General features: G+C 41.5%; 1 protein-coding gene across 2 annotated transcripts; it reads left to right on the plus strand.

The window, feature by feature from the left end:
* Positions 1 to 1646: 1646 nt before the first annotated feature.
* socs5 (suppressor of cytokine signaling 5) lies at positions 1647 to 26276 on the plus strand. Of its 2 annotated transcripts, XM_012963030.3 has the most exons (3): positions 1647 to 2040; positions 15834 to 16070; positions 23711 to 26276. In XM_012963030.3, the coding sequence occupies exon 3, from the start codon at positions 23723 to 23725 to the stop codon at positions 25328 to 25330; it is 1608 nt and encodes a 535-aa protein (XP_012818484.1). In that variant the 5' UTR covers positions 1647 to 2040; positions 15834 to 16070; positions 23711 to 23722; the 3' UTR covers positions 25331 to 26276.
* Positions 26277 to 26798: the final 522 nt, after the last annotated feature.

The following is a 26798-nucleotide window of genomic DNA, read 5'->3' on the forward strand; positions in this document are numbered from 1 at the left end:
GCAAATGCCATATAACAGGTCAAAGGTTAGGGCCAGAACCACACAATGGGCCCAGGCCAGGTAAAGATCTCATTGGTGGGCCCCAACAACTGCACCAATAAATATCTTATAGGACTGCCCTCAAGCAGGGGAACTTGAGTAAAGTAAACCAGGAGACACAGAAAACAGTCTGTTCTTACTGTATTGGACATGAGGTCCAGGTGTACCAGCGTGTACCAACCGTTGTAATATTGGTGTGTAGGCGCCATCTCAGTGCATTGTGCCTGAGTCTGAGCTTTCAGAAGGAGCCAGCGCTACACATTAAGTGATACTGACACGAAAAAACAACTTTTTAAAATATAAATCTACATAAAAAGTTACCTATAGGTCGTGTTGATCATTTTTTACTGATAGTGCTGCTTTTGTAAGTAATTGTTACTTGAAATCCCAAAACCTGACTGTTTTGCCAACCTGACTGTCCCTTCTCAGCCTGTCAGTTATAGCTTCTAATGCTAACGGGCCTCCTGCTGGACAAATATGGCCGCCCCCTCATAGCGGAACATGGGGGATCAGATAGGGAATGTAAAAGCTTGCAAAGCTTGCATAGCATGCAAAGACAATGCTATGACAGATGTAAAAATAATTTCATTTCTGTTGTCAGTATCTCTTTAGACCTGCTTTCAGGTAACCTATTGTTTCTCCTACTCCCATGTAACTGGAGGAGTCCCAAGCCGGACTTGGATTTCTTACTATTGGGTGCTATTCTGATACCTACTGGGAGCTGCTATCTTGCTCCCTTCCCATTGTTCTGCTGATCGGCTGCAGGGAGGGGGGGGGGGGGATATCACTCCAACTTGCAGCACAGCAGTAAAGTGTGCCTGAAGTTTATCAGAGCACAGGTCACATGGCTGTGGCACCCTGGGAAATGAAGAGTATGGCTAGCCCCATGTGAAATTTCATAAGGAAATATTAAAAAAATGTGTTTGTGAATGGATTTCAATGCAGGATTTCACAGAGAAGAGAAGCTCTATTAACTGATGGGTTTTGAAAAAAAAAAAACTTGGTTTCCCATGACAGTATTCCTTTAGGTATTGAGTTCTAGACATAGGCAAAGGTCAGACGGGGGCTTGTATATAGAAACCTAAATCCCAGTTACAGGGAAGGGTGACCTGTCTGAGTACAGGGCCCGTCTGGCAATGTAACAGCCATCTGACCAACAGCCCTGTGTGAGAACTGACTCCAGAGAACAGAAAAGTACAAAAGTAATGCTGCTCTAAATTCTTATTTATTTAAAATTACATTTGGAACCATTTTCATTTTTAAAACAGTTTAGAATTGTTTTCTCATGACAGTATAAAGTTTTGGGGGAACTTCACATTTAATACCCAAAGCTTTGTTTTCTATCTGCTAACTGCAAGTTTCACTCGCTGCACTCATCACCCCCGCGGCCTTTAACAAGGTTGGACTGTACAAACAGCCACAATATAAGAGTTAAATCCCTGTCAGGCCTTGTCGCCTGGCCGCCGCCTCTGTTACACTGACAACCCTCAGCCCTAATGCTACCGGGTTACTGCTCCGCCCTCTCCACCAAGCTTAACGCACTCTCCGCCCCTTTTGCGCATGGTTGGCAGCCAACAGGAAGCCGATTGGCTGCTGCAGCTGTCGGAGCCACGCTGTCTTTCCCTTTCCTTGTTCTGATTGGCTAAGGGTGCCGTTCCACCGTTCCATTGGGTGCCGTTCGCTGCCAGTCGGAGGTTGGATATTTTCTGTCGCTGTCGGGCTTGGGATGCTGTACTGCCTCCATAGTGCCTGCAGGAGAGCCCACCCAGCCGCCACCGAGCACCCCGGCCCACGGTAGCCGCTGCCGGAAGTCACCAACGGGGTGGCTGGAAACCCATGGGCCTTGCAGTGGCCGCTTTGGGACAGTGGGTTTTCATCGCCTAAAATCGGCCGGAGGGGGCGAAGGGAAGGCCGGAAGGTTCCGGGCCGCTCAGTCCGCAGCTTCGGGGGATGTTTCTTTGCTTCAGGCCGATTTCACAGACAGACAGTGGCAACTTCACGGTCAGTGGGATTCCCAAATGATTTGTTTTACTTGTTAGGGAACTTGATTCGTTTCCTGTCCCAGGTTATTATATAGTTATATTATATCGGTTATTATATATATATATCGGTATCTATTCCGAAGGAGGATCTTCTATATACCTGCATTCAGTAGGCACCTGTGTATGCTGGAATCTGGGCTATCATCCTGATATAGGGGTATGTGTATCTACATATATATGTAATACAGCCTCTTCAGCATTAGACTCGGGGTAATGTAACAACTGACAGTTTGTCTGTATATACTGTTATCTGGCAGCCATTCTATATAGGTGTCTGGGGCATCAGCCTGTCATATGTACACTTATATCAGCATCTGGGGTATCAGCCTGTCATATATACACTTATATCAGCATCTGGGGTATCAGCCTGTCATATATACACTTATATCAGCATCTGGGGTATCAGCCTGTCATATATACACTTATATCAGCATCTGGGGTATCAGCCTGTTATATATACACTTATATCAGCATCTGGGGTATCAGCCTGTCATATGTACACTTATATCAGCATCTGGGGTGTCATATATACACTTATATCAGCATCTGGGGTATCAGCCTGTCATATATACACTTATATCAGCATCTGGGGTATCAGCCTGTCATATATACACTTATATCAGCATCTGGGGTATCAGCCTGTCATATATACACTTATATCAGCATCTGGGGTATCAGCCTGTCATATATACACTTATATCAGCATCTGGGGTATCAGCCTGTCATATATACACTTATATCAGCATCTGGGGTATCAGCCTGTCATATGTACACTTATATCAGCATCTGGGGTATCAGCCTGTCATATATACACTTATATCAGCATCTGGGGTATCAGCCTGTCATATGTACACTTATATCAGCATCTGGGGTATCAGCCTGTCATATATACACTTATATCAGCATCTGGGGTATCAGCCTGTCATATATACACTTATATCAGCATCTGGGGTATCAGCCTGTCATATATACACTTATATCAGCATCTGGGGTATCAGCCTGAAATATATACACTTATATCAGCATCTGGGGTGTCATATATACACTTATATCAGCATCTGGGGTATCAGCCTGTCATATATACACTTATATCAGCATCTGGGGTATCAGCCTGTCATATATACACTTATATCAGCATCTGGGGTATCAGCCTGTCATATATACACTTATATCAGCATCTGGGGTATCAGCCTGTCATATGTACACTTATATCAGCATCTGGGGTGTCATATATACACTTATATCAGCATCTGGGGTATCAGCCTGTCATATATACACTTATATCAGCATCTGGGGTATCAGCCTGTCATATGTACACTTATATCAGCATCTGGGGTATCAGCCTGTCATATATACACTTATATCAGCATCTGGGGTATCAGCCTGTCATATGTACACTTATATCAGCATCTGGGGTATCAGCCTGTCATATGTACACTTATATCAGCATCTGGGGTATCAGCCTGTCATATATACACTTATATCAGCATCTGGGGTATCAGCCTGTCATATATACACTTATATCAGCATCTGGGGTATCAGCCTGTCATATATACACTTATATCAGCATCTGGGGTATCAGCCTGTCATATATACACTTATATCAGCATCTGGGGTATCAGCCTGTCATATATACACTTATATCAGCATCTGGGGTATCAGCCTGTCATATATACACTTATATCAGCATCTGGGGTATCAGCCTGTCATATATACACTTATATCAGCATCTGGGGTATCAGCCTGAAATATATACACTTATATCAGCATCTGGGGTGTCATATATACACTTATATCAGCATCTGGGGTATCAGCCTGTCATATATACACTTATATCAGCATCTGGGGCATCAGCCTGTCATATATACACTTATATCAGCATCTGGGGTATCAGCCTGTCATATATACACTTATACCAGCATCTGGGGTGTCATATGTACACTTATATCAGCATCTGGGGTATCAGCCTGTCATATATACACTTATATCAGCATCTGGGGTATCAGCCTGTCATAAGTACACTTATATCAGCATCTGGGGTGTCATATATACACTTATATCAGCATATGGGGTATCAGCCTGTCATATGTACACTTATACCAGCATCTGGGGTGTCATATATACACTTATATCAGCATCTGGGGTATCAGCCTGTCATATATACACTTATATCAGCATCTGGGGTATCAGCCTGTCATAAGTACACTTATATCAGCATCTGGGGTGTCATATATACACTTATATCAGCATCTGGGGTATCAGCCTGTCATAAGTACACTTATACCAGCATCTGGGGTGTCATATGTACACTTATATCAGCATCTGGGGTATCAGCCTGTCATATGTACACTTATATCCGCATCTGGGGTATCCGCTTGTCATATATACACTTATATCAGCATCTGGGGTGTCAGCTTGTCATATATACACTTATATCAGCATCTGGGGTATCAGCTTGTCATATATACACTTATATCAGCATCTGGGGTATCAGCCTGTCATATATACACTTATATCAGCATCTGGGGTATCAGCCTGTCATATATACACTTATATCCACATCTGGGGTATCCGCTTGTCATATATACACTTATATCAGCATCTGGGGTATTGGCCTATCATAAGTACACTTATATCAGCATCTGGGGTATCAGCCTGTCATATATACACTTATATCAGCATCTGGGGTATCAGCCTGTCATATATACACTTATATCAGCATCTGGGGTATCAGCCTGTCATATGTACACTTATGTCAGCATCTGGGGTATCAGCCTGTCATATATACACTTATGTCAGCATCTGGGGTATCAGCCTATCATAAGTACACTTATATCAGCATCTGGGGTATCAGCCTGTCATATATACACTTATATCAGCATCTGGGGTATCAGCCTGTCATATGTACACTTATATCAGCATCTGGGGTATCAGCCTATCATAAGTACACTTATATCAGCATCTGGGGTATCAGCCTGTCATATATACACTTATACCAGCATCTGGGGTGTCATATATACACTTATATCAGCATCTGGGGTATCAGCCTGTCATATATACACTTATATCAGCATCTGGGGTATCAGCCTGTCATATATACACTTATATCAGCATCTGGGGTATCAGCCTGTCATATATACACTTATATCAGCATATGGGGTATCAGCCTGTCATATATACACTTATATCAGCATCTGGGGTATCAGCCTGTCATATGTACACTTATATCAGCATCTGGGGTATCAGCCTGTCATATATACACTTATATCAGCATCTGGGGTATCAGCCTGTCATATATACACTTATATCAGCATCTGGGGTATCAGCCTGTCATAAGTACACTTATATCCGCATCTGGGGTATCCGCTTGTCATATATACACTTATATCAGCATCTGGGGTATCAGCCTGTCATAAGTACACTTATATCAGCATCTGGGGTATCAGCTTGGTTTTAGGATATACCAGCATCTATCCGTCTGTCATAGTGACCAGTTTATGTATGCAGGTGGCTATTAGCCTGTTTTAGGGACCAGTAATAACCAGCATTGAGGCTGGATGTCTGTCAGAGGGAACTGGATATACCTGCATCCAACAGCCCATCATAGGGGCCAGTGTATCTATGCATCTATGAATTGTAGGCATTTGGGCTAGATGTCTGCCAGAGGGAGCACTATATACCTGCATCTAGGCTAGCAGGCAGTCACAGGGGCCCTTACATACACTGTCATTTGGGCTAAGCTTATCCCTAGGAACCTATGCACAAGGGCCTATCATTGGGCCATTGAATATCAGTATCCAGGCTAACAGCTGCACTCCTAGGGACCAGTTAATAGACTTGTGACTACTGGCATCTGGGCTAACACTTAGTCATAGAAACCTGCATGCACTGGCATTAGTGCTTGCAGCTTGTCAAAGGGATCGAGCATTTATCAGTATTGGGCTAGCAGCCTATCATAGGAACCAAGCTATTACAATATCCAGGCTTGTGATAAATGGTGCATTTTGGAACATCCTCACATTTGTGTTCTGGTATTGCAATTACCAGGGTATATTGGCATCAGCGCTTCTTCCATGCTGTGGGCTTGCACAATTATTATGTCATCAGCTTACACAGTTGTGAAGTGTGCATAAAATTACACACAATTAATGGCACAATCAAACCCTCCTGCTTTGCAGCACATACGTTATAATTGAGCATGTATAGTTGCCTTGAGTGCTACCTGCCTGTCATAGTTATCTGATGCTGCTAGTTTCCTCAGGATACCTGGCATCCAAACATTTATAGGTCCTAACCTATATATAAGTTATCCTAACCTGGGTAAACAGGCCATTTGGCTAGCAGCCTGCTATAAACCCCTTATAGTGACATCAGTTTATATATATTATAGTGGCATCACCTTTGTTTGAAGGCAGCCAATTGTTCATAGGCTACAAACAGCTGATTTGGCCAGATTGGTTGCACTTTCACTGTGCTTATACATTTTAACTTGGCCTTGGGTTGCTGTCACAGCCCCCTTTCCTTTTTGAATCTTTAAAAGGCGCCCTTCTCTGGTGTTTCATGGGTATATGCACTGTGTGAGCTGTGATAAGCACCAATGCCTGCCATCTTTTCTGTATACCTTGCAATGGCATGTTTGCTAAAAGCCGGCACATTGAGTATAGCTAAGACAAAAAATCAAAGAATAAGGGACACAGTATCTCATGTACTATACACATGGCAGAAAAAAGGGTTCAGTGTGAGCATGTACCATATCCATAATGTTAGGATTTGACCAAGTACTGAATCAAATTCCTAATTTGCCCATTCAATTATGCTTCTTCCATTCAAAATGCTTTAAAAGCCACATTCAATTCTGAGCAAAATGCTAACATTACTTCTGTAATTTTGATCTAGTTCTGCTGAGCACCAAGCTTTCTACAGTATAGGACCTGTTATCCGGAATGCTCGGGACCAAGGGTATTCCAGATAAGGGGTCTTTCCGTAATTTGGATCTTCATACCTTAAGTCTACTAAAAAAACACTTAAACATTAATTAAACCCAAAAGGATTGTTTTGCCTCCAATAAGGGGTAATTATATCTTAGTTGGGATCAATTACAAGGTACTGTTTTATTTTTACAGAGAAAAGGGAAATCAGTTTTAAAAATCTGAACTATTTGATTAAAATGGAGTCTATGGGAGACAGGCTTTCCGTAATTTGGAGCTTTCTGGATAGCGGGTTTCCAGAAAACGGATCCCATACCTGTACTGAATCCTGCTGGGATTCATAGGAATCCTAAACCAAATCTTGGATTCACTGCATCCCTGGGTAACGTAAAAGTGCTGTGTCTGAATCCGGAGTTAGTAGCCCACTGTCTGTCGCGATAGTAGCTCACTGTCGTGTTACCAGCCTTCTGAAGGATGACCTGTGTCATAGCAAGTATCATGTGGCATTCTTTATATGTAATTGTTAATGATAAATATCCTTTTTCTATTTAGCTTATTCATAAAAACATTAGGTACACCCCCTTCCTAACTTAATTCTAATCTGATTTTTTTAACAAATCTAATGCTGACTATGGACCTGGGTAGTTATAGCACCTTTTTATTTTTTTTAACTGGTCCAAATGTCCGATTAAATTTGTATTTGGGTCATATCTCAATTTACTGGGAAACATTGGACAATGGAAATCATAGCTGCTCCTGCATGCAGATTGCTTGTGTGTTGTAGCAGAGCGATTACTTTCCCTTTGTTCCCAATGCTGAAGGCTTTGCCGTACACTCCCCTTTTTAGAAAGCTTTGCAGCACTGAAGCTCCTGCCACTTCTCTGCGTTCCCTATGGTATGAAATTCGCTTCTTATCTATAAAGGTATGTCTCGTAGATACAAATCGTAACACTTAATGTTAATGCAATTATACATATGCCTAAGCGCTCTTATTGTCGGTTAATGGGGTACAGTGGAGTGCACGGAGGGTCGGATAGAACTGTCCATTATAACATTGTTTAATTATATCTACAGTATTATATCTACAGTTTAGAATCGGTTGTTTGATAATGTTGTGCAGACAAATATACCTGCATTGCCCAAGGAATTCCTGGACTGCTCAGTGCCAGCCGTTCGCATGTGCATCCCCTTTGTGTGGTTAGTGCCCAGGGCAGCCTGCTCACACCCACCTCCTGTTTTTCCTTCACTGTTTTCTTTAAACACAGTTTTCTTTTTATATGTATATATAAGCATTTGCTTTCTTTTTTAACAGATTAGCAAATTAATTTAAAGACAGTCGTGGTACCTTAGCATTGTTTAATAACACATGAAACCTACGCTTTGGAGCAAAAATACATACATTTATTGTGCATGGATGTGTACTTGCCCCTATTTTTTTCCACGGTTCTTAAAAATCTCTATGAATGTATTCATTTGAAGATAGAAGAGCTTAGCAGTGCCAAATACTCCCTCACAAAGGCAGCATGGACCATGCAGTCATTGTCATTTTTAACCCTTTTCACGTTTCCTCCAAAGTGCATCAGTCCTGTGTAACACTTTGTATTCCTGCCAATGTAACACTTGCTGCAAATTGAACCAGGTATAAATCCTAGGGGCATGAGCAGAAAGAGATTGCTTGGAATAGTTACACATATAGATGGTATTAAGAAAAGTTGCAGAAATCCTTATCAGTAGTAAGGTTCATTCATATGTAAAGTGAGCCATAAATGGCCTTATGTCTGACTTATCTGATTGTCACCTGAAGGCCAGTTATAAAGGACCAAATAACGTAGATCCACGTGGTTGATGACCTGGGTGTTGAGTGTGCTTTGTTACTCATATGTGATATCACTTTCATGTACTATTGCAGTGGTTACTGGCCCACTTTTGTGGGGGGGCTCAAAGCAGTAAATACCCCCCAACAGAATATCGGTTATGTGAGATTTGGGTGAATACCTTTTGGTCTACTGCTTGCTTCTGGAAGCATTAAACATTAATTTTTGGTAAGATTTGGATTGCAAATGCGTTTTTAACCTTAAAGGAATACTGTGTTAACACGTCAGTTAATAGAGCTTCTCCAGCAGAATCCTGCATTGTAATTTGTTTTTTTTATATTTAATTTTGAAATTTCACATGGGGCCAGCCATATTCTTCATTTCCCAGGGTGCCACAGCCATGTGACCTGTGCTCTGATAAACTTCAGTCACACTTTACTGCTGCTCTGCAAGTTGGAGTGATATCCCTCCCCTCCCAGCAACCGATCAGCAGAACAATGGGAAGGGAGCAAGATAGCAGCTCCCAGTAGGTATCAGAATTGCACTCAATAGTAAGAAATTCAAGTCCAGCTTGGGACTCCTCCAGTTACATGGGAGTAGGAGAAACAATAGGTTACCTGAAAGCAGTTCTAATATGTAGCGCTGGCTCCTTCTGATTGCAGGTCAGATGGCCATTTATGGGTAGATTTTAGCTGCTGGTTTGTTTCCTTCAGTCCTAGTTGGCAGCTTATCTGCCCGTGTACGGGGCACTCCGACGGGCATCTACCTGACTATTATCTGGGCGAAAATCTGGCAGATATTGATAGGTCAGGTTTTAAAATCTTGTCGGAGAGATGACTGCATTGGCTTGCTGATGCTATCCATTGTTCCCGCGGCTTGTACCCCTGTCATTGTGATCCCTAGGGTCAAATGATTGGATCAGTCCGATATCACCACATTGGGGAAAGATTTGCTCTTTTGTGTTTGTGTAATATTTGTTCAATGTATGGCCAGCCATGGTATAAAGGCATAGCAGTGTGCTTGGCCACATTTAGCTTGATTCCCAGTGCTCTAGGGAAACAAAAAAAAATAGGTGGCCAACTAGAGGTGATGTACATTTAAAGGGTTGAAAGGACAAGTCAACCCAAAATATAATTTCTTGCCTAATAAAAGAAAATATAATTCTAAGCAACTATCCAATATACATTTATTACAGTTATTTGTATACAGTGGCTTGCAAAAGTATTCGGCCCCCTTGAACTTTTCCACATTTTGTCACATTACAGCTACAAACATGAATCAATTTTATTGGAATTCCACGTGAAAGACCAATACAAAGTGGTGTACACGTGCGAAGTGGAACAAAAATCATACATGATTCCAAACATTTTTTACAAATAAATAACTGCAAAGGGGGGTGTGTGTAATTATTCAGCCGCCTTTGGTCTGAGTGCAGTCAGTTGCCCATAGACATTGCCTGATGAGTGCTAATGACTAAATAGAGTGCACCTGTGTGTAATCTAATGTCAGTACAAATACAGCTGCTCTGTAACGGCCTCAGAGGTTGTCTAAGAGAATATTGGGAGCAACAACACCATGAAGTCCAAAGAACACACCAGACAGGTCAGGGATAACGTTATTGAGAAATTTAAAGCAGCAGGCTTAGGCTACAAAAAGATTTCCAAAGCCTTGAACATCCCACGGAGCACTGTTCCACCGATCATTCAGAAATGGAAGTAGTATGGCACAACTGTAAACCTACCAAGACAAGGCCGTCCAACTAAACTCACAGGCCGAACAAGGAGAGCGCTGATCAGAAATGCAGCCAAGAGGCCTATGGTGACTCTGGACGAGCTGCAGGGATCTACAGCTCAGGTGGGGGAATCTGTCCATAGGACAACTATTAGTCGTGCACTGCACAAAGTTGGCCTTTATGGAAGAGTGGCAAGAAGAAAGCCATTGTTAACAGAAAACCATAAGAAGTCCCGTTTGCAGTTTGCCACAAGCCATGTGGGGGACACAGCAAACATGTGGAAGAAGGTGCTCTGGTCAAATGAGACCAAAATGGAACTTTTTGGCCAAAATGCAAAACGCTATGTGTGGCGGAAAACTAACACTTCACATCAATCTGAACACACCATCCCCACTGTCAAATATGGTGGTGGCAGCATCATGCTCTGGGGGTGCTTCTCTTCAGCAGGGACAGGGAAGCTGGTCAGAGTTGATGGGAAGATGGATGGAGCCAAATACAGGGCAATCTTGGAAGAAAACCTCTTGGAGTCTGCAAAAGACTTGAGACTGGGGCGGAGGTTCACCTTCCAGCAGGACAACGACCCTAAACATAAAGCCAGGGCAACAATGGAATGGTTTAAAACAAAACATATCCATGTGTTAGAATGGCCCAGTCACAGTCCAGATCTAAATCCAATGGAGAATCTGTGGCAAGATCTGAAAACTGCTGTTCCCAAATGCTGTCCATCTAATCTGACTGAGCTGGAGCTGTTTTGCAAAGAAGAATGGGCAAGGATTTCAGTCTGTAGATGTGCAAAGCTGGTAGAGACATACCCTAAAAGCCTGGCAGCTGGAATTGCAGCAAAAGGTGGTTCTACAAAGTATTGACTCAGGGGGCTGAATAATTACGCACACTTCACTTTGCAGTTATTTATTTGTAAAAAATGTTTGGAATCATGTATGATTTTCCTTCCACTTCTCACGTGTACACCGCTTTGTATTGGTCTTTCACGTGGAATTCCAATAAAATTGATTCATGTTTGTGGCTGTTATGTGACAAAATGTGGAAAAGTTCAAGGGGGCCGAATACTTTTGCAAGCCACTGTATATAAATGCTATTAGAAGCAGTGTTTGGCTGTCCTTTTCTATTCTCTGCTTTGGCTCTGGCAGTCGAAACAATGTAACACAAGGCAGCAGACTGACAGACCTGTCTTGCTGAAGGAGACTGACCTTTGCAACATTGTTTTAAAATAGCAGTTACATTTACCAATAACTTATAAAGCACTAAACATTTTCAATACATTCACATTGGAAAGTTGCTTGGAATTGTGTTTTCTTTTATTAGGCAAAAACTTTTTTGGGGGGGTTTACATGTCCTTTAAGATGTAAATCAGGATTGTATAACTGGTTTCCCACAGGCCCGATGACATCCAGGCAGCACACTTTACTGTTACTTAGACTAAAATGAAATGTATTGGAAAATGTTGGATGAGACCATTTTGGGAGGCATCTCTGTTCCGCTGAATTGCTAGTCTGTTTTGGCCATAACTGATTTTACACGCTCAGATATTCCATTACCAGTCTTTTAGTTCAGTTTCCACAAATTCAACTTGTGTTTACTTTTTGTTTCTGGCTTTTACCTTGTAATATACTGGGTCATCGCTTGCTTTAGAACTGTAAATTCATTATTTTATAAACCCTTCATTTTTGTGGTATGTGAAAAAGGTGGGGAAAATAAGATGAGTTAGATATAAGAATTTACTTGGTATTGGAGAGAAGGAAATACAGCTAAAAGATCAAGGTAATTGATGGCTGAACTGGAGATGACATTGCTACACAATGAGCTGAAAGATGAAGCAAGATGCCTTTAGGCTCTGATTTTGTGCACAGGTAGCTGTACCTGACTGCGGAATCTGTGTCATCCTCATAGTGCTGGCTGTCACTGGTCAGAACTGGAACACAGCGCATTTAACTGATGGTGCAGATGTCATTGTTTACTTACAATTTAGGGCTTGTCATTTGTGCCTGTAACTCACACTATTGCTTGTGCATGATTCCATCTGCAAGTATTAAGCCAAGTTCCTATGTTTTTGTGAAAGGACAACCTAGCTAAAATATTGCATGTTATTTGCCATTCCTAGAGTAGGGTGTCAAGTTGTGAGCTGAAACTGCAGATACCAAGGTGGGGGTGCAGGAAGGGTTTGTGGGTCAGTTGCCATGATACTTTAGAGGAGATATATTGGATACATGAGAAAAACCATAATTTTGTAGGCAATAATGAATAATAATCCTATCTGTAAAAATGGCCTCTTATTGGAACTCCCTATAGATCTTATCAGTTCTTTGTCCATGTTTGAAATCAAGGGTGGGCGTGTCCTAACGGTCCCTGCCAGAAGCACAGTAGGAGGGGGAGAGCCAATCACAACCTTGTACTCACACAAGCAAAGATAGGCTTCAGTTCCCTATCAGGTCAGCCTAGCTGCTGATTGGTTCCTATCCTACAGTGCCTGTACTGAGAGGCCGCTGGCCCCCCTGCACATCCAGAGAATTCAGCCAGCAGGAAGTGGAACAGATGGGCGGGGCTAGTGGGGTTTTGGGGGAATTTCTCAATAAATCAGTCTGAAACAGAACTTTTTTGAGCACAATCCCTCTATATCTAGAGGAATATAATTCACTGGTACATTCATAATTGTTATAGGATATGTCTCCTTTAAATATACAACTGGAATCTAGGACTGGTTTTAAAGAAAATACCTCATAAAATGAGAAAAGGACTGGCACTGGAAAATACTGGGCCACTTAGCAAACTGTGGTGCAATTAAAATATGTTTGTTTTTTATTTAAAGAAAAAACATCTCAAACATGCACAGCCTGACGCATTTTGTGCCAAAAAGCGGGTACTTAATCATAGAGTGGTTCACCTTTATGTTAACATTTAATGTGTTATATAGGATGGCCAGTTCTAGGCAGCTTGCAATTGGTCTGCATTATTTATTTTATATAGTTTTTGAAATATGTCCCTTCTTCTGATTTATTACTACTTTCAAATGGGGGGGGGGGTCACTGAACCCAGCAGCCAGAAAAACTATTGCTCTCTGAGTCTTCAGTTTTATTATTGTTCTTACATTTTATTACTTATATTTCTGTTTAGGTCCTCTTCTATGAATATATCAGTCTCTCATTCAAACCACTCCTTGGTTGCTAAGGCAATTGAACCCCAGCAACCAGATACCTACTGAAATTCCAAACTGGAGAGTTTCTAGACAAAAAGCTAAATTATTCAAAAAACACACAAACAATAACAAATGAAGACCAATTGCAAATTGTCTCAGAATAGCACTCTCTACATCCTACTAAAAGTTAACTCGAAGGTGAACTTGCTGGCCCAGCTAGTGGGAGACCAGTACTGCTACCTTCTCCTAATTCAGACATTTATAGACCAGCACTTTGGCGTCAGGATTAATGGTACAGGCGTGCCTCGTGCACTTACATTAATTCTATATGTCTGACCTCAGTAGTCAAAGTATGTCTGATATAAATTACTGGTTGGGTGTCCTGATAAGGATTCAGGTTTTTTCCATACAAAATTTCTGCCCTGTTAATCCCAGGTGATTTTGTTAGTCCTTCATAGATTTTGCTGCTCCCCTTCTTTTTACAGTAGGTGCTACAAGTAAAATAATCACTTGTTTAGCTTCAGATACATTTAGTGGCCGGTTGCTTGTAGGCTTGTGATCTATTATCCAGCGCGGCCTTTTACCTTGCTTTTTCTTTTTTACCCAATTAGTTGTTTCTTTGTAATAAGATAATGGATGGTAACTGCAAGAATCTTTGTGGATGACACAATTATTGGGTTGGGTTCTTTAATTGGATTTCTCTTAGTAGATTTTATGCACATTGCTCCAAATGATGGGAAAACCCATTACCGATAATCCCCAGGTCCCAAGCATTCCGTATGATGATCTCTTTCTAGATATTTCCTTCCCTATTCTGTGTTTTAAACCACACAGAAATACCCCCAGCGCCTATGCTGCTAAAGAGTAGTGAAATCTCCCTTCCATGTGTTTCCTTGTAAACACTAGAACTCAGTTACTAGGCAGGCCGAGTGGCAAAGACCCTGGAGTGCAGCACATTAGGCTGATGGGACATGGGGAGATTTGACATCTGTGGTTAAATCGCAGCTGAAATTTCCTGCACTGGGGAACTTCGGGCGAATTACTTTATTGCTGATGGGAAGGCATTCAGGGGAGATTTGTTGCCTGTGGTAGCCGCGATTTAACCGCAAGCGACAAATCTCCCCTTGCACCACAAGCCTTAGGGTTTTTGGCCTGCACTTATTCCTGGATATGTAAGAATGCCAGAGCAACCAGGGGCATGTACTGAAGTCCGACAGGAAGATTAGTCGCCTGCTACCGCCATAATCACCCCAAAATGCCTGTCCACCTGCAACAAAGTGAATCACTGGTGGAAAGGCATATGCGTTGCTTTATAATCTCACACATACTAATGGGCAGGGCAGGCCCTCTCCTATTCTTTATACAGTCTCTCAGTCAAACTACTGGTTGCTAGAGTAAATTGGCCCTTAGCAACCAGGTAGCTACTGCAAATCCAAACTATAGAGCTGCTGAAAAGCTAAAGTATTGGAAAAAATATATGAAGAACAAATGGCAAAAATAATATCACTAAATTGTAAACTACCCCTTTAATTGTACTTTGAGGCCCAGGGTACATGTGGGCAAGTGATCCTTTTCCTTCTTCTTTGTTTAAGTGCTTGCACATGTGCAGTGGAGTGAAAAGCCAAACTTTAACAACTTTTCACTCTACTGGGCATCTGTAGGCCCCAGAATAGTGAAGAAAGAAGGCAGAAGGATAAGGATTGTTCGCTCACAGGTACCCCAGGCTATGCAGATTTCTCAGGGGCGCTGGGCCGGGGTATCAGTTAAGTTATTACAATCACTGGGGGTATAACATTTGGCACCCTCCCTTCAGTGATTGTACCATTCTTTATCCTTTAATACTTGCCATTTTAGAATATAGAGTGCAAAGGGATATAATCAGAGGTTCTTGCACAGCGCCAGAACCAGCCTGAGAGTTCCCATCAGCCCCTCTGTATGTCTTTTATGGGCCCACATAGTGCCAAATTGTATAGGTTTCTATCTGTATGTAATTGTTGAGGGTGTGGGCCCAGGATGCCAGGTGGGCCAGTCCAACTCTGAACCTGATGATAAACATTGATACATTTTCCTGCAAGTCTTAAGCTTTAGTATCTAAACTCCCTTTATTTTTTTTTTCTCCCCCTCCAGAACCTACTGTTGCACTCTGAGCAGCGGGCCAATTTCTATCAGAATCGGAGAGATTTCATCTTTTCGGCACTCAATCTTGTGATCCTGTTGCCTTGGAACCGGAATGTTCGCATCGCTTACAGGCATCCCTGCACTAAAGGAGGACACGCAAATATGCTTTAATTTCCCTGTTTATTAAAGCTGGTAAACTTTCATATTCCACAATGGAGAATGGGGCTCAGATATATCATCATTAAGGTAATTACGCAGGAACAGAAAACATTTTTTGTTGCTGTACCATTTTTTGTCATTCTGCCATAAAAAAAATCAAATCTTGCCATGCTTGGGTTTATCTTTTATTTTGTTATTTGTCCTCCCTCTCTGCCAGCTCTTGTTAATCAGAGTGCAGAGACTTAAAGCGTGCTCAGACAGAAAAAACAGATTATACCCATGAGCCCATCAAATAGATGAATGAATAATATTTAGCTGTCCTGCTGCTACAGGAGCGGAATTAGTCCCTGGCTTCCCCCTAACAGCTGCTCTGAGGTGGGAAACTGACCCACTTAGCTACCATCAACTGACATGCTCTGGGCTTTATATAAGTATTTCATCTGGCTGTGCTGCGGCTTGCTCTGGCATTATATGCCTAATAGTGTTGGCTCTGTGAGCATGTAATGGCAAGGCTTCAAGTGCTACCTGATCAAGCAAGAGGGCAAAGGCAGCTGGGCAGGTGGGTTGTTGCATGTAGTAGGTGCCATATGGCTTTGTAATACAGTCCCCAGCAAACAAATGTTGCTTCTATATGGAAGCAAGGGGCTGACTTTCCCATAGCATTTTAATGTCTTGTCACAGTTGCTAAAAATGAAATCAGTTGTTGGAATGGGTTACTTGAGCGAGACAGTGCGACTCATTTACCAACACAGGGAAAATTTGTATCTTGGCAGCAAGGCATTTCAACCAATAAGCGGTTGGCGTTTTTCATCCACCTGAAGCCAAAAATATGCAGCCCTGCTGACTGGCCAATTAGAGAAATGAGAAGATATAAATGGTTACTGTTAGTAGAACAAACAAAATCATATATATACATATATGTATGTATGTGTATATATATATATATATATATATATATATATATATATATATATATATATATATATATATATATATATATATATATATATATATATACACACACACAAACTAGATCTAGAGCTGAAAATGTAAAGAAAAATCTTGATTACTTGGTCACTGAAAGGCACTGTTTCTTTCTGCAACCAGCATGACTGTTCCAAGCCCCCCGTGACACAATGTAGACAGTGATTTGTTAAGTTCTAAATGTTCTATTTCTTATTGTCATTTAGTGTTTTTATTAAGAAGCTCTCTCTCAATTTTAGCAGCTATCTGGTTGCTAGGGTTCCTAGGTTTACTCTAGGAACCAAGCAATTGTTTGGATGCAAAAATATAAGAAATGAGTAATACTGTAGCCTCATGGAGCAGAAGCATTTTGATAGAGACAGAGGAGGGAGGCAAATGATTTTAAATCTGCTAAGAATAGAGCCTTCTATAACATACAGTACTAGAAGTTATTAAGTGAAAATAAAGTTCACCCAACTCTATTCACTTGCATACAATTTTAGTGGCAGAGCTCTGTGGTTTTTTCCCCTTTGCTAAATAAAAGTTCTGCACAAATAGAGAGCTGGGGATGATGAGCTGTGTTTTCAGCCTTCGATACATGTGCACCCAGATCAGAATTCTGTTAAGTGGGATGTATGATTGTATGATTTGCAGGAGAAAAATATTAAATAGTGTGTTATTTACAAAGAGACTGTTTTATGCTCGGGTGCCTCTGCCACTTTCAGCAAATTTAAGATAAGAAAGTCTCATTGTTACGACATGCAAGTCTTAAAGGGCCATGGGTCTGTTTTACAGATGGCTAACATAACAAAACCAAGCAGCTTTGCTTGTATTCCTTCCAGCATGTAGCAACATTGGTAACATTCCTTAAACTTTACCAAATTCCTCACCTAGGTGCAAAAAAGAAGGTGTCCCAGATAACAATATACAGTGTAACCTCCCTACTAGCAAGTTACCTTGTAAGTCGGAATGAGTGAACATATAACATAGCTAAACACCCCCATTGAGTTTTACTTTCATGTCTCCTATGAAAGGGGTCATTCACCTTTTTAAATTAACTTTTAGTAGAATGTAGACATTGATATTCTGAGACAATTTGCAATAAGTGTTTATTTTCTAAGGTTTTATTCAGCTTTCTAGCTTTTTATTCAGCAGTTCTCCAGTTTATTTCAAGAGCTTATCTGGTTGCTAGGCTATTTTATTTAACCTAACAACCATGCATGGTGTAAACGAGAATGGAATATGACTAGAAGAGGGTCTGCATAGAAATAAAGAATAACAATACCAATAAAAGTGCAGCCTCACAGAGCAATAGTTTTTGACTGCTGAGGTCAGTGACCCCCATTTGAAAGCTGAGAAGAGACAAAGGGAGAAGGCACATAATTCAAAAACCATAAAAAAATAAATCATAAAAAAAAAAAACAATTGCAAAGTTGCTAGGAATTGGACATTTGATAATATACTAAAAACGTAAAGGTGAGACACCCCTTTAAGGCCAAAACACATACAACTTATAATGGTATGGGTGCTTTATACCACACTTGCCTGACACATAATCGTTTGGGGAGAGTCAGTTTTGACACTATGTTCCGTTATTATGTTGGATAACACTTGGTCTCTCTGGACAGAAAATCAGGTCTGTCAAAGCATCGTGCCATTGCGTGTGGCCAGTGTAATATCGCAAAGCACTGCCTGTGTATTGCCCTTTGTATAATCATTTTCCTCTTTCTTTGTTTTTTCCCTTAGATTCTTACAGTTTTATGCTTGTCTTAGCTGCCATTGTCTGGCTAGGGCTTGCCTGGCCGTTGTCTGGCTAGGGCTTGCCTGGCCGTTGTCTGGCTAGGGCTTGCCTGGCCGTTGTCTGGCTAGGGCTTGCCTGGCCGTTGTCTGGCTAGGGCTTGCCTGGCCGTTGTCTGGCTAGGGCTTGCCTGGCCGTTGTCTGGCTAGGGCTTGCCTGGCCGTTGTCTGGCTAGGGCTTGCCTGGCCGTTGTCTGGCTAGGGCTTGCCTGGCCGTTGTCTGGCTAGGGCTTGCCTGGCCGTTGTCTGGCTAGGGCTTGCCTGGCCGTTGTCTGGCTAGGGCTTGCCTGGCCGTTGTCTGGCTAGGGCTTGCCTGGCCGTTGTCTGGCTAGGGCTTGCCTGGCCATAGCCATGCTATTTTGTTATAATCCCCTTACCTATATCCAGGAGATTTGGCTAGACGTCTTCAATGCACAGCTGGTCAGACTAAAGATGTAGTTCTTTATGTTTGGCAGGGAGATCCCTCTTAGTTACAGAGATAATGCGTTTTGTCTTTGCAGATTGATCAAGTGCTTTTCTGCTGCAGCTGAGGGGAAAAGACAGGGAATGCAACTGCATGGGTTAAAGCGACCCATAATATCACTCGGTAAAAAAGGCAATGCTTAGGAGGCTGCCATATTGTTTGCTAGGCTGAAATGCGCAGGCAATAGCCATTACAAACAGAATTGCAGAACCAGCCAATAACAATTAAAGCAGATATACAGAAGGACTATATAGCACAAACAATGAGCTGTACCTGCTTTAACTGTGCTTGTACACTGTATTGGCCCTTTAATGCCTTATGTGAGGCCCTGTTGTGTGTATTGTACTTATGTAGTGTATTACTTGAGATCCCTATTATGTGCTGTCTACAAAAATGCAAAGCGCTTTTACACCATGAGCATGAGATGTTTACCTCATTACTTTTTTATTGTCCTTTAAACTCCTTTTAATTCCTTTTTTTTTATATTAACAGACTCAATCCAATCACACCCATAATTAAACACATAGGCCTGACCCATATTTAATGTCTGAGCTGCCAAAGGGCTTGGCAGTGAATTACACCAAGCTTAATGTGGTATGAGAAGGATTCTACCGAGGCTATAAATTCCTGCAATAGAAATCCCTGCTCTGTAATACAATTCATGATACTAGGTGCCTGCTGTACGCTTAGTAAGTGTCCCATGTCTTTGCAGCTTGGGCTTTTGTGCATTTGGCTTTAGACTTTCTTATAAAAAGTTTTGTCCAGGTCTGAAATGGTGAAAACAATAACAATGATCTATGGGCAAACAGCACAGCCCTTTGTCTGTCAGTTTTGTTCCTGTTCCAACTCGTATATATATATACAGCTACATTGGTGATCAGATCTGTCCATATGCCCCTTATGTTGCCCCACACGTGCCGACATTGGCTGCCAAGTTGGCTGCTACTGTCAGTTCTGTTGACGAGGGTACGATGGCTTCCCAGCTGATGGACAGATATCTATTCCACAGATGACCTGTAAATTAGTCTATTTGCCATTGGCTCTGCAAAGACCTCATTGACCTGGGGGTAATTTTGCTAAACTAACGGATCTTTACATGTATGGGCACCTTGAAGGGGTGGTTAACCATAGGTTAACTTACAGTATGTTATAGAATAGCCTGTTATCACCAACTTTCCAGTTGGTCTTTGTTTTTTATTTTGTATAGTTTTTTGAATTATTTGTTTTCCTCTACTCACTCCCGCTTTTAGGGGGTCACCAACCTCAGCAGCCAAAAATGATTGCTCTGTGAGGTTATTATTATTATTAACATTTATTTATAAAGCGCCAACATATTCCGCAGCGCTGTACAATAAGTGGGTTTCATACATTGGACATACAGAGTAACATATAAAGCAATCAATAACTGATACAAGAGGTGAATAGGTTACTATTTTATTGTCATTGTTACTTTTTATTGCTTACCTTTTTATTCAGGGCCTTCTCTATTCATTTCCCTGTCTCTTTCAAATCACTGCCTGGTTGCCAGGTTAAATTGGACCTGTATTCTTGTAATTTATTCTCAGTTATTGAACTCTGTATCATCTCTGTCATGTATTAATTTCAAGTCAAAGGTATGTTTTTTCATTTCCAATCTTCAATAAACCCACCAGAGTAAAAAAAATTGGACACTGGCAACCAGATAGCTGTTGAAATTTCAAAATAGAGAGCTGCCAAACAAAAAGCTGAATAATTCAAAACCCGCAAATAATAAAAAATGAAGGCCATTAGCACTCACAGCAGCATTCTCTACATATAACTAAAAGTTAATTGAAAGGTGAACAACCCCTTTAACACTGCAGTGCCATTGTAACACCAGTTTGTGCATGGCACCCTGGGCACATAGGGATGCTGTTATCACATAACTATGTTTTACAATCCCATCTAACTTTTACACAAGCTTTTAATAGTGCAGTCATTTTTTATATCAGTGGTTTAGAATTCATAGGTTTATGCATATTTGCTGTGCTACAGTGCAGCTTCTTTCCCCACTCATGGCTAAAGCATGCACAGGTCTCTCCAGGCAGCAGTGCAGAAGGTGAACCTCGGGCTTCTGAACTACCCTGTACGTGTGCCCTGAGGTGCATGCAAGCAGGTGCCCAAACATCACATGATTTGGAATATATATTATTTTTTATGTTTATCCAGGGTTTTTAAATGCTTGTGTGTAAACAGAGAGGTCTCGATTATTATTTATTTATACACCCTATGCCGCTGCTGTTGGTGGTGCATGGTGCCTTGGTGTTACCCCCTACTTTATGAAATACCATTCTGACTACAGCTCACCTTTCTTCATGATAGCCAAAGCTATATGTTTTGTATTATTTTATTAACCTTACATAGTGCTGGCACATTTATGCTGTGTTTCAAGAAATCTGTCATAATTCCATGCCCTAGTGGGGGTTACACTCTAACACATTCACACAATACACAGGGGTAGGTAGGCTATATGCCTAAAAGTGATCCTATAAAGAACCAGTAGCATCAATAAGGTAACAGCTCAATGTTTGCCTTAGGCAAGAAACCGAAAAAAACACAAAACAAAGTATTTAATGGTTGAAGTTGCTTATAGGTCTATGGTAGTATCATATTATTAAATATAAGGATGTTCAAAACAACAGGAGTTCTGTGGCCATATAAAGGCACAAGGCTGAGTTATACATGGAACTCTGAGTATCACTCAAGTATTATAAGGGATAATGTACCCATTACTATAAGGTATATGGATATTAGAAGTCACTGAGGTTCTGTGCCCATATAAAGGCACAAGGCTGCAGGCTGAGTTATACAGGGAACTCTGAGTATCACTTGTGTATTATAAGGGATAATGTACCCCCTACTGTAAATTACAAGGATATTAGAAGTCACTGAGGGGTTCTGTGACTATATAAAGGCACAAGGCTGCAGGCTGAGTTATACAGGGAACTCTGAGTATCACTTGTGTATTATAAGGGATAATGTACCCCCTACTGTAAATTACAAAATTTACACCTTTGGGTTACTGTTTGATCTGCGCAGCCCCACGTTTGCCAGCAAATGGTGTGACATGATTAAAGAGAACTGGCAGACAACTGATTCAAATACCCAGGTTTTCTTGCATTACTTGTCAGCGGATGGAGAAGCTTGGTCTGACTATAGAAAACAGATGTTGGCTATTGGTATCGCTCAAGATCAGTGGACCAAGATGCGGTGACTTGTCCTACAGACATTATTTCATTTCAAACAAACTTACACAAATAGCCTGTGTGGCCTTAAAACAAGTCCCCAAATTAATGCGGCCTATTTAGGGAATAATTTATAAAGTGACAACCCAGACCTGGGAGAGGCATGCTGGTTTTAGCTCTGTGGTGTATTTTCTTGGATTGCCCGGGTTGGTATTTTTCTTTTCGTACAAATTCACGTTTCCAAGTATAAAAGTGGTGAAGTGTAAAGGCCACTCTTGCAGGGCCAGATGTGATGTAAATGCTCAGACTGGAAAGTAAAATACATGGATTTAGCCAAGAGGAAGTGGAACAGTGATCCATTCACTTTAGAGCCTCGCTGTTTCTTTTGGCATGAGTCAGTGCCAAGACTTTCTCCAACTCAAGGAAAAATGCCTTTCAGCTACATAGAACTTCTGCTAAAATGGTTGCTGGGTATATTATTTTGTTTTTCAGGAAATTTGATTTCATTTTCTGTAGAAAAGTTAATTTCTATTTCATGCTGGAACATTATTTTTGCATTTTGTTCTTTAGGGCAGTGTTTCTCCCAGACTCCCTTGCAGTTCTAGCGAGGCCCCAGTGGACTAAAGTGGCAATCTTCTCTTTTACTGTATACTGGAGTGATGGAGGTGGCTCTATTCAAAATGCTCGGGTTTAATGGATTTTGTCTGGCACACATGTCCATTGAAGTGGAAAGAAAAAGGTGTGGCCATAAGGGCCGGCAGTGGAGAGTACTGGGTGGGCATGTAATACTACTGCTTGCAGGGATATATAATTACAGTGATGCTATGCCCTTTTATTTTAATGGTGTTTTCCCTTTTTTTATCTCTTCATGTTAGCACTGGGTTGTTTACACCTTTGGAAGATAAATATATGTACTCACCATCAACAGACGAGGAGTTAAAAGCTCTGTATTCTGAATGCCCCAGGAATATTGTCTAGGAATATCCAACCTGTGTTGTTCAGCTGCAACCCACACTGATGTAATGATGTATATTGGGTTCCTACAAATTGTAGTAATATCTTTTATTGCTGGAATTGACTTGCACTCTTAAGGCATCGGTACACTGGTTAAATTGTCATGTTGTGCCTCCCTAGAGGAAAAGGTCACCGCAAAAAAAATGCCCATTGACTTCAATGTGTTTTGCGATTTTTCTCTGTTGCAAATTTTCCAGCGAGGCAAAACAGCCCAGGTCCATTGCTCTTCCAGTTATGCTTTTCCATTCTTTTTCTAGTTTTGTAATTCTGTTTGTTCTTTCTTGCAGATCAGTTGATCAATGGATAAAGTGGAAAAAATGTGGAACACTTTTAAGTACCGATGCCAGAATCTCTTTAGCCACGATGATGAGGCAAATCAAAATGACACCGTTGATGTTAATGCAAACAGATGTTTAGGAGGGATCGATAAAAATGAAAATGCTTCTGGCCAGTCTGCCATGCTCTCTATTGGACCATTGCAACAGAACATTACCTCCGAGCTAAGTCCCAGCAGCAGCTCAAGTAGGAGGAATCAGAACTGTGTTAGTGAAATGCCTCAGCTTGTCGAGATTAGTGTAGAGAGAGATAACGACTCGGGGCTGAGTGCCGGGACCCGTTTAGCTCGCAGGGACTCCTACACCCGCCATGCGCCATGGGGTGGAAAGAAAAAGCATTCTTGCTCCACTAAAACTCAGAATTCTTTCGATCCTGACAAAAAAATCTGTAGAACAAGGAGTGGCCTTCAAAGGAGAGAAAGAAGGCATGGAGCAAACTCTGTCCATGACATGGAGACTATCGGCAGCAGAGCTGTAGGAAGTCGCAGCTTAAGGCAGAGGCTTAATGAGACTGTTGGCCTGTGTTTCCCAATCAGAACCTATAACAGACCATCCAAGCCCCTCTTTACTAACAAGAGAAAAATTCATCTATCAGAGCTCATGCTTGAGAAATGTCCTTTCCCCCCTGGGTCAGACCTGGCACAAAAATGGCATCTGATAAAACAACATACAGCCCCTGTCAGCCCACATTCAAGTTTTTTGGAAACGTTTGACCAGTCGGTGGTTTCTGCTGAGGACGAAGAAGATCGGTTACGTGAAAGGCGCAGGCTTAGCATTGAAGAGGGTGTAGATCCACCTCCGAACGCCCAAATCCACACATTTGAGGCTACAGCACAAGTGAATCCCGTTTATAAGCTTGGACCAAAATTAGCCCCTGGCATGGCTGACATATCTGGGGATGTTAATGCAGTTTGTCAAGGTGGTTGCGAGTCTGAAGAAGATACCACCACTCTCTGCCTGCAGTCGCGGAGACAGAAGCAACGGCAGTTTTCTGGAGACAGCCATACCCAAATTACCAAACAAGGGGCTTGGAAAGTTCATACGCAGATTGACTACATTCACTGCCTGGTGCCGGACTTGATCGAGATTATAAGCAACCCATGTTATTGGGGAGTCATGGATCGCTACGAGGCCGAGGCGCTCCTGGAAGGCAGGCCGGAAGGCACATTTCTGCTCAGGGACTCTGCACAAGAGGATTATCTGTTCTCTGTGAGCTTCCGACGCTACAACCGATCCTTGCACGCTCGCATTGAGCAGTGGAACCATAACTTTAGTTTCGACGCTCACGACCCGTGTGTATTTCACTCCTCTACCGTGACGGGGCTTTTAGAACATTACAAAGATCCTAGTTCTTGCATGTTTTTTGAACCTTTGCTCACCGTCCCCTTGAACAGAACTTTCCCTTTTAGTCTGCAGTATATCTGCCGGGCGGTTATCTGCAGGTCCACCACCTATGACGGAATCGATTTACTTCCCCTGCCGTCGATGCTACAAGACTTCCTCAAGGAGTATCATTATAAACAGAAAGTCCGAGTGCGGTGGCTAGAAAGGGAACCCATTAAGTCTAAATAATAAAGTGGCGCAGCATTTGTGTTCTCCGGTCCCCTTACCTTCTGAAATAGCACCTCATAGACTTAGGATATGCTTAACGTGTATCAGTTTATAAAGCACATTTACTTGTATTTAGTTATTATGACAGTATCTCACTTCAAGCTTTAAATGTTTCAGTCAATGGTATTCTGCCTGTAAGGAGACAGAAGTGCATTCTTTGGAACTATGAAGCAGAACACAGTACTGCATGTTCTATTGAATGCCGACACTAATATATTATTGTACTAATGCTTGCTTCTCCTTCCAGGCTGTAGCTTGGAGCGAGCTATTTAGAAGGCTTTCTAATAGATATCTATACGCAAATGTGCAGTAACTTTAAAAAAAAACACAAATACACGTAATTAGGACCCCCATCCTCATTAAAGAAAAAAAAAATAACCTTGACTCCCCAGATTTCCTGCAGGCAGCGCTAGACCAGTTGCTTAGCTCCCAAACCCACGTGCCGGGTAACATTTATTGTGTTTTATTCAGCTTCATTTGAAATGTATGACAGAATAATCAGCAATATTGTGTTAAATACCAAGAAAAAGAAGCTATTAAACTACTGGTGCTTAAACTCAATTAAGTAAAAAGAAAACAACACAAATAAGACTGAGTTAGGTGAATATTTCTTTTTTGGATCATTTTACTAGCAGATTTACACGACAACGTCTATCCACATTGGCTGGCTGTAAAATGTAGGGTTGGTGCTAATAAGATAGCGAGGGTTTTCATTTTGATTTGAGTTCTTGATTGGCAACATAGAATTTCTTCATTTATCCTCTTTTTAACCCATTTTATGTCAAGATGTTACAGAACTACAATCCCCAGAATCCTTGTGTCCGCTGGGGGTACTGTATTTTGCCTATAGCCTATTGGGGTGCTTTTTAACAAATGATTCACTAGTAAAATTGTATAGAAAATTTAATTTTGCATTTTTTTTTATGCCATTACAAATTTGCACTTAGTGGTTGAGCCACCTTAAAAAAATACAACAACAAAAAAACACTAAGGTGCTAATATCATGAATTCATTGTATGCTGCATCAGTCTGGGGCCTGTATTATTTGAAGCACAGCTGTTTTAAGGTTGCTTTCAGTTTAGAAATGGGAAAAAATTGCACAGGGGTACAAAAGAATAACAACAGAAAGGGTATGACCAAGTTTTTGCCCAATTAGTCTTTGAGAAATAAGATTTTCTAACCTGCTTGATAAATATCTGTCCAATTGTCACCCAGATATTGGTCAGGTGGTCGGGAGGGCCCAAACATCAGTTTGTGTTTGGCCACCTTTAGTTTAGCGAAGCCTGGGGAAACAGGAATCTTGTGGAGACCCATAATAAACTAAAATAGATGTTTGGTCCTCCTTGGCCACCTCTCAGCTCCCCCTAAAAGCCTTTGGCTGTATGAGTTCTGTGATGTAGCAGCAACATATATATATATCACACACACA

The sequence above is a fragment of the Xenopus tropicalis genome, chromosome 5, assembly GCF_000004195.4.
Source record: "Xenopus tropicalis strain Nigerian chromosome 5, UCB_Xtro_10.0, whole genome shotgun sequence".
Classification (NCBI taxonomy): domain Eukaryota; kingdom Metazoa; phylum Chordata; class Amphibia; order Anura; family Pipidae; genus Xenopus; species Xenopus tropicalis.

What these genes read in the sequence shown, in the direction of transcription:
- socs5 (XM_012963030.3), top strand. Translation starts at nt 23,723, where the DNA reads ATGGATAAAGTGGAAAAAATGTGGAACACTTTTAAGTACCGATGCCAG.